This window comes from Polistes canadensis, unplaced genomic scaffold (assembly GCF_001313835.1).
Source record: "Polistes canadensis isolate GaletaPanama2010 unplaced genomic scaffold, ASM131383v1 scaffold_234, whole genome shotgun sequence".
In the NCBI taxonomy this organism is placed as follows: Eukaryota; Metazoa; Arthropoda; class Insecta; order Hymenoptera; family Vespidae; genus Polistes; species Polistes canadensis.
This window is the reverse complement of record NW_014569781.1, coordinates 171,464-181,054: the sequence shown is the minus strand read 5'-3', so window position 1 is coordinate 181,054 and position 9,591 is coordinate 171,464. Positions and strand designations below refer to the sequence as shown.

General features: G+C 37.2%; 1 protein-coding gene across 1 annotated transcript in view; it reads left to right on the top strand.

Moving 5' to 3' along the window:
* Positions 1–9,591, top strand: part of LOC106790388 — a 12,702-nt gene extending 3,111 nt beyond the window's left edge. Inside the window, exons 2-10 of the mRNA XM_014755220.1 lie at positions 413–2,058; positions 2,174–2,375; positions 5,564–5,736; positions 6,054–6,116; positions 6,218–6,345; positions 6,430–6,801; positions 7,314–7,657; positions 7,743–8,009; positions 8,343–9,591. Of these exons, the coding sequence (XP_014610706.1) occupies positions 413–2,058; positions 2,174–2,375; positions 5,564–5,736; positions 6,054–6,116; positions 6,218–6,345; positions 6,430–6,801; positions 7,314–7,657; positions 7,743–8,009; positions 8,343–8,785 (3,638 nt within the window). The 3' untranslated portion in view covers positions 8,786–9,591. The remainder of the gene's footprint in view (positions 1–412; positions 2,059–2,173; positions 2,376–5,563; positions 5,737–6,053; positions 6,117–6,217; positions 6,346–6,429; positions 6,802–7,313; positions 7,658–7,742; positions 8,010–8,342) is intronic.

Below are 9,591 nucleotides of genomic sequence, written 5' to 3'. Positions count from 1 at the left end.
CATATATATTAATATACTGTTGGGACAAGAATATTGATTATTAGTACGAAATAATTTTCGGCATTTGTTTTTCTATTGTTCTCAATGATTGCATCATAACAGTTAAAAAGGAAGAAAAAGAAAGATAAGAAATTCCTGTTGTACTTTTTTAAGTTCGCACGAGGACACTGAACTTGATTTTTATTTGTTGCCCATTAATTTTTACGTATAACAAGTGATATTAAAATGATATCAAAGTGTAATTCGAAATAATTGTTCAACTCTAACGAATTATCTTTCGAAACTTTCGCTTTCGCTGACCACGTGTATTTAAAATACAACATTTGCTTTCTCTCCGAGGTTAACACTTTATTTTTTGGGATGAAGTATAATTAATTTCGTCTGATCGTGAAAACATTTTATTTCCAATTAGATATCAGCATGTCTCAGGGCTCGTCGTTGTCGAACGATTTGGACGGGACGATGTGTGATTTGGAAGGAAATCATCAACAACAACAACAACAACAGCATCCTTGTCAATGTTCAACGATGAGTGGGATTAATTCGATCAGAACGCAACGTGATAGAACTGATAGAAGCGTCATGGGAAGTACGAGAATTTCGAATAATCAGGAACTACCGCGAGGATTGGAAACGTTGCAGAGTGCATTCGAACCTTTGAGAAGATTGGACAGCCCAATGTCTCATCAGGAGACAAGAAACGTTGAGATTTTGGAGCATCAAAACACGCCAATGTCGCGACACGCTAGGAATGTTCCATGTAGTCCAAGAAATTTAGATCTCTCGCGAAATCTTGCCTTTGAAGCAGCTAGAAGAGTTCAGGAATCATCGAGTTTGCAGGAAAGTCGACAAAGTTTGACATCGAGTCCTAGTCATCTTTCGGATAGCAATTTGAATCCTATGGAAACTTCATTGTCGTCTAAAGAAACTTCGGAAAAACAATTGGACGATCCGTGTGGTTTATCACCTAAACAAAACATTTCAAAGGATAAATTGAAAAATATCCAACAAGTATTGAACACATATCAGCATCATCGTATACCTATCAGCGGGGAATCTAATACACCTGAACGAAACGTTCACGGACATTTTCACGGTGATTCTCACGTGCATTTGCACAAGCATAACGTCGATAACACGAGAACTAATGTGAATTTAGAAGCAAGCGAGGGTCTTAAAGGATTCCAGCAGCGACAACAACATAGCCATCATCATCACGGAACGCCAAAGACCTCTAGCGTGACTCATCATCACGGGTCGGCGATGATGCACCATGCGGGGGGACACCATCATGGAAATCTTGGTGGCGGGTTGGTCGGTCATATACACGGTAACCCTTCAACGAGTTTAAATGGATCTGGTAATGGTACAGCGACGATTAATCATGGGAATACTGTGACCGGTGTTAATAATTCAAACTCTCATCACCATGGAAATCCTATCGCGGCGGGTACGACGACGACTATGACAACGACGACTATTACCATTACGACAACTACAACGATGATGTCCGCAGTAGCTGGGACAACTACCACGACATCGATCATAGGACAAAAAGGTTCACCTTTGACGAGTCATCGTCATCCAACCGTGTCGAGTGCAATGAGCGGCACGTCTTCTAACTCGAGCATGATGAATCACGGTGGATCACCGAGCGTACATCGGCACGTATCGGTAAACGCGAGTGCCAGTTTGTCGGCAACCCCATTGGTTGCCAGACATCATGGGAGCAGTTCGACCGGTAGCTTGACAGGTCGTTCGAGTGTCAATCATCATCACGTGAGTTCTGGTATCTCGTGTGAATCTTCATCGTCTAATGCGAATACAAGGACTCACAGCAGATTGGATCACGTTCACGATCACCATCATCTATTGCAACAGGTGCACTCTTTACACCCTGATTCGAGATCGAGAGATAGGGCAGCCTCGTTAGTTCATCCCCTCGATGAACAACAACATCATCCACATCATCATGGGCACGTTCATGCACATGGTCATCCTCATTTGCAAAACAACGATACCAAAAATTCATCCCTGATAAGAATGGACGCTATACAGGTTGGTAGAATTAAATCAATTATATTTATCATCCATTAATATTATAACATTTGATAATATACTATGGATAAGTTAGATTTCAAATGATCTCTCCCATTGCAATTTACGCGATCAGGTGTCAGCACCATCGAAGAGTAGCAAGTGTCAGTGTCACGCTGTACAACAGGGTAACAGGAACAAGAGAAATTCTGAGGGTGAGACTGACGACAGTGGTGGAATAGTTGAAGTAACGTCGAGAACCCATCAACCACCGGCTTTACCACCACGACCACCACCCAGACCAACCAGACGTTATGAAACAACATCCACTGATCAATGCAAGTATTTCTTTACACCTTATTTTGGTGTTTAAACCGTTTTACTCTTAAAATCCATTCTACTATACCTTCCAGTCCTCTGTTATTCTCAAGAAAACACTTTCACGAATATAATCGAGTTATAAAATAATCAACCCTGAAGCAGCATCCCTTAAAACTTGTAGAGAATACCGCAAGGGCTCGCTACAATCTCCTGGGTATATCGACCAGTCGTAGTTTTCAGCTAACCGAGTGAAGGACAACGATTAGTGTCGTCGTCGTTGTCGGAGGCTTACGCGAAAAAGGATAACGTAGTCCGGCAAACGTTTTTATTAATTTCCTGTTTTATCTCGTGATTAACATAATTACGAAATTAATAGGATCGTTTTTGTAAATATTATTATCCAAAATATTCCGGGAAAATTATTCCGATTCAAAGATTTTTACGATTATCGTACGTGTGACATTTGCCGACCACCACCACCACCACCTGTGGGACATCTCAACGTGACAAGTACCCCAAACTTCCTAATCCTTTCCCTATTCCCTTGCCCAAACCCACTTATACATATTTTGGGAAAATACTCAAAGATATATTAATGCATTACTACAAATGTGATTTATTTATTCTCGACTGAACAAATGAAATAAAATCAAAATAAAAATATGGATTGCGAAGAAGAAGAAGTATCGTTCATCCCGACAAGATTATCATCCGAAAAGTGGTGAACATTAATTTATTGATGAACTTTGAGAAAGGGATAGTGCGTAATAAGGTGGTGACCTTGAACCATGAAGCTTTCCCGTTGATAGAGCATAGAAGAAAGAGGTGGAGAAGGGGGTGGGAGGAGGAGGAGGTGGAGGTGGAGGAAGGGGGGAGGAGAAACGTCTTTGGATCGCTAGGGATTACCTATTGACATTTTAAAGTAAACGAGTTCATATATCGAGAGCGTGCGCTTTCAAGAATTTTTCTCCCCCAAGTATAGTTATGTTCCAACGGGTTAGATATTCTATGGGTTCTCACGGTACAATCCTGTACCGACCACGTGCTATAGTTGTTCGTTTCTAATTCCGTAAAGTTGAACTTTATTTCTTTCGTATCTGTGTTTCACGTTATAAGTGACAAAGAAATAAATATTCGAAGAAGATAATCATCGTTATAGGAAAGAAGGAAGGATTAAAAATTGATTTAATTATAAATCTATAAATATCGAAGATTATTTTGTTGACTCAACTGCAAGGATGGACGGATATCCGGTGTTACAAATAGTACGATGTCGATTAGGAACGGAGATGGAGATAGACAGCCAGGGTTATCCCTTCCCAATGGCGGCTGCTGCTGCACATTCGCATTCCCACTTACCTCATTCTGCTAACCACACACACTTGCCGAGATCACGTTACACACATCCCTGTGGTACGTTTGATTAGATTTTTTTCGGATAAATTTATCAGATTATTTTTGTTGAGATACATTTAATGTTTTATTCAATTGTATTTGCATTGAATTTATATATTTTTGCAGATAAACAACACAAATATATTTATTCTATATTTATAATATACTAGAGTCTTATTTATGATATATTAGGATTAATATTATAATATATATATTAGGGTATATTTATAATACGTAAAACACAAAAATTATAATTATCCTATTAAGAGTTTATAATATTACGGTCTAGTTATAATATTAGGGTCTATTTATGACACGTTAAACCTTCAATTATTTTTATAATACTCTTCGAGGTTACAATCTTGACACCATTATAAGTGTTTTATTACCCCATCCATCCCTGTTTAATCTTCTTGAAAGGAAAAATAAAATAGATAATGTTAATTTATAGATAAAACTTTATCGAGTCTTGGTACATTAGGATCATTGAAGATTTGTTCAATCGTACAATCGATAACAAATTACCACGTTAAGAAATTGAAAAGCTTTTCATCAATTGGTTTTCCTTGAACGAGCATGTGGGTACTCTTTAAAAGGATTTTATTTAGAAACGTTTGGAAACTTCTCTTCTTAGGTTTTCTACGATTCTAAACTACCGAATCGGATAATAGTACAGGTAGCCGATCTTTTCTAAAAGTATCCTCATTTTTTTTTTTACCGGTCATTGAATCCGAGAAGAAGAAGAAAAGAAAGAAAAGAAACGAGATCGTCGTAAATTCTCGTGCCCTCATAAAAGGAAGAAGGAAGAAGAAAAAAAAACGATAGAACGCTAGAGGGGAAGATTTTCAGGGTGACGTGTATCTACCCTAGCGTTTCTTTTTTTTTATTTTCAAGATTACAATCGAAAAGAAAAAGAAAAGTTAGGGAGGTAAAGGTAAAACGTTTCACAATGCAACAAAAAAAAACGGGACAGGTATATATTTTCAAATACATTTCCCACGTTTCGAAAGTTCGTTTTTGTTCATCGTTGAAAAATATTTACGAAAAAAGTATAATAATTAAAATTGTCACAATATTTTATAAATCGACATTTGAAAAAGTTACGTCGTCTGGTACGTGTGTCAGAATGTTCTCTTTTTATTTTTAATAATGATACGCGATAAAGTTAAATTAAAAAGTTTGGCGTCAATGAGTTTCGAGAGGATTTCGGTATTGTTCTAGGAATAGTAAAATGTTAAAGTATTATTATTCATCATCGAGAAAATTTCCAATGGCGACGTGTACGATTGAATGCTGTGAGAGAGAACCATTTGACAATAGGAATTGAATTCGATAACTACGAGCAATGGCAAAAGGGACTGACAATATTTCTTTTTTATTTCATATAATATCTGATCAAATATTTGAAATATATATATTATATAATTATTATATAATATATCAATATTATATTAGGGTGAACCTAAAAGTGTGTGCACTTTAAATTAACATTTCCAAAATAAATTTTACAAAACAACAATCCATTATGCAGTTTGTAACACAATAAATGCACAAACTCTTGTTATAACCCAATATTAATAATATTATAAATATATAATCTTAAATATATATAACATATTCTTATTTTACATTTTACGTTAAATCAAATACCCATTTTTTAGGATTTATTTAGCATTTAGATTTTCTCTTTCAAGGAAAATAAAATAAGATTATTCTATTATGTTAAATACACGAATTAATTAACAAATAATGTAAGAGAAAGTTTTCTTATTTTAAAAAGAAAATAATTGTATAAATCAAACTGTTACAGGTCATACTGGTGAAGGTGGGTGCTGCAAGAAATACGTTGTTCTTTGTTGCCTATGCGGTGGTCTCAGCGCAGCAGTTGGTAGTGTCTTTTTGGCGGTACATGCTGTCCTTTCAGCCCACACGGCCAGTTTAGCGTTATTCGAGACTGTACCATCTTACATTCCTGGTATAATGGTAAGAAAGACAAAGGTTACACGGTTCTATCTCTCTTTTTATCTATCTATGGAAATTACGTAAGAAATTATAAACCCTAACGCGTTAAATGCATTTCACGGTTTTATTGTCAAAGAAATACGAAGACCTTCGATTGACCTTCAAACCTGACCTTTTATCTTCGCGCGAGAATAATTCTATATTCATTTTTATATATTATTATAAAAATCATCGATCATTCTAATTATAATTGCACACAATTAAAAATGCACTGCCTGTGCCTGCCTGCATCTTTTTTCACCCCCAACAAAATGAAATCATTTGATTGTTTCTTTCAGTTGATACTGATGGGATTATTCACTATGCTTTTGGCTAGACGAAAACATAGATACGGACTTTTGGTAAGTATCCAACAAAAATTGTTGATACAAATCATTGAATTTAATCAAACGAGGAAGATTATTATTGTGCAATGCGATATATTCGCTTAATTATTTTTCAGATGAAAGTTTGCGGCTCGGTTGGGGTCGTATGTGCATTGGTGTGCGTTTTGGTGACAGTTACAACGACAGTAATTCACATGTCTCGATTGCAAGGACTCAGAGAGTGCGTTTATACAGCAAGAGCCAGGTAAATCTCTCAATGATACGATTTAACGATAGGATTTTTAAGTTACATTCATATAAACTTATAGAAAAATAATTGTACGTTTAGGTCGTGCACGTGTTATGGTGCACCGCAATCTAAAGGTGATCCAGGTGTCCTGTTCGAAGGTACACCACATTGCGAAGCGGTACACGGTGCACTTTACACCTGTCTGCGTGCACTTTTCGGTGTATCTGTGGCTGGTATACTTGCCTGTATATTCTCGTGCATGTTGGTTTATCAATTACTGAGTCACGAAAAGAAAAAAATGTATTGGGAACAATTGGAACTAAGATGTAGATCGTTGTACGGTCAAGGAGGCCCAGTAGGGCCACCGACCGCATCCTGTGGATGTTGCAACGATTGCGGCGGGGCCAGTCCGTGGTGGGCACAAACCCCAGGCAATCTCTACACGCCGAATCCTGACTTGGCACCTTCCAGGTAAAATATCACCCCTAATATCAAATCCTACAAAGATTTACTTCTTCCCTTTCGATGATAAAAACCGAAAAACTTTCTACTTTTGATTTTGTTCAAACCCAACCGTACTACTTTTTTCGTTTATACCCAACTCGATTGTATTATTCTTCTTTTTCTTCTTCCTTTGGCAAATTCCACGAATATCATTAAACGAGACTAAGATAAAACTCCTTAAACGAGACGATTCTTTGGGATAAAACCCAGATAATGTATGGAATCAATTAAAGATCCGGCATTCCGTTCTTCGGTAGATTTCTTCGTTCTGCGGAAATAAATTATAGACAAAGCTCTTATATAGCTCAAAAGAATTTACCAGAGCTGTTGCTTGTTGTGTTTCTTGATAATAAAAACGTGAAGTAGACGCATACACACACACAGCTTTCCCCCTTCCACTCGTCTGTGATATATTCATCATCTCATCATCATCTGATTTAATTTCAATTCACGGACTCGGTTGCATCGTTTTATTTCAGACGGTGGCGATTACCTTGGTCCAGACCCAGAGGACCAGCACCGAGCCCAGACTCAAATTACGGATTCCACACTCAAACGAGACAAACTGAGACCAACCCCGACAATGCGGCTGGCCCTTATAGCGTCCTAAATTCGCAATCAAGTGGTCCTTATTCAGTTCTGAACACACCCAACGGACCCTATACACCGAGTACAGCATCCTACAGTGTTTTGGAGACACCTGTACCTCTATGGGGTCCACCACCACCTTACAGCGATCCTAACAGTCCAGCACGTAGACCACAAGTCGCGGATACCAGGCCGAGAATGAGCAAAAGGATCGATAATTTTGACGGGAACGAAGGTTAATTATCAACGAATAATATTTCTAAACCTAATTTTGCTATTCCCCTAGTCGTCAAGCATAATTCATATAATTTATATTACAGATCACAGATCGAGATCGACGAAACGTCCATCGGACAATTACGAAAATGCCGAAGAAATTTCTAATAGTACAGACCCGGAAGGTGGAAACGATGGAACGATGAAGGGTAGGAGAGCTAGGAAACCTTTAAAGGGTGTCGAGAATGGTGCTTTCCAACAGGAACCCAATCCCGGTGGCAAACAATCGGAAAGTGAATTATATTTCGGTGATGTTTCTTCCTGTTGCGGTCCCGAAAGTAGTTTCTATGATTTGGCTGTTGAAAAAGAAGGTAATAGTTTTGTTAATTATTTCGGGATACGGTGGAATTAAAAGTGTTCCTAAATTTTTGGATGCATCGTAATGCACGATGGAAAATTTTTAGTCTCACCATGAAATATTGCAATAGCTGCATGCGCATAAGTACGGTAGGATTATTCGAGTCCCATCCAGTAACAACAAATTTAATTAAACTATTATTATTTTTACCAATTTTGTTTCTATTTAAAACGCAACAGAGGATTATTTTATTATAATCTTAAATCCTGTACTGCAACAAGTTAAACAATTTTGATCAATGCAATAATCGATGGGATAACAAATATTTGTGATATTTTGATTGAAGGTGCTGAACATTCGGAAGGGGTGGATTATTTAGCAGCTCGTTTGGGCAAACGACAATTATCTAAACGATCTAGACTTCCTCTTCCGTTACCCTCGGACGGGGGTGACATACCTTCCGACAGTTATGCCAACAGTGACGAACCTAGAAACACTAGGGGACCCTTTTTAGCACCGGATGCTCAATACGAGGTTATTCAGCAAGCTCGTTACTCGTATTACTCGCCAAAAGAAGACGAAGAACTCGACGAAGAGGCTGCCACGTCGAGTTACTTCAGAGAAGAGGAGAATGATCGTCCAAGGGAAAGGGATTATAGGGACTATCACAGCGGTCAGGAAGAGGAAACACCTCAGTGTTGTTTGAGCGATTCCACGACTTTGGATTCTGGCTGGCAAAGTGGTGAACAACAGCAATCGGACGATAACGTTAGACCGGTTAACGTGTAAATCGATTGTTTTTCTTTTTATTTGTTTTTTTTTTCTTTCCCTTTGGAAATAGAAAATCGATAGGTGGTGGAAGAATTCCCTCGTACTCGAAGAACAATTTTGTGGATCGTTTCAAAGTGTTAACAATTTATCGATAGCTCGATCGCAGATCTTACTAACAGATTTTAATTAGATTTTAATCATTTCGTTATTTTTCTGACACCGATTATAGTCGGTGTCAGAAAATATCATGAAGTAACTGCAACGAAGTTATCATTTTATGCACAGAAGTAAGAATCATGTCTCCCAGACGTTGTTTTAAGGCAAACGATTAGTAGATTAGCGTTTGGTAAAGTGTTAACATTATTATCGATCTTTTTATTCGTTCGTGATATACCCCTTTCGATTTTTCTGAGACTGAAACGACGTTGCCATAATTTCAAATTATTCTTAAAGGCCAAGAAGATGCGATATATAGTATATTGAAATATTCCTTCTTTTCTTTCGTTTTTTTCTTCGGATAAAAGATAAGATTTTAATATGTGGTTAATGTGTGTATGAGAAATATTATTATTATTATTATTATTATATTTAATTTAAGTGAGAATTATTTTTCTCTTTTTCTCTCAACGATTGAGACGTTCATGATTGCTCGTAGTAATTGTTAATAGTATATTTTAATTATAATAATCGTAAGAACACAAATGACCGCCATTTATTTTCTTGACGAACATTGTAATAATAATAATAATAATAATAGCAATGATAGTAAACTTATTAACTAATGGAAGAAAGAGGCTTGTTGTGTACGATGCGGCAGCAACGAA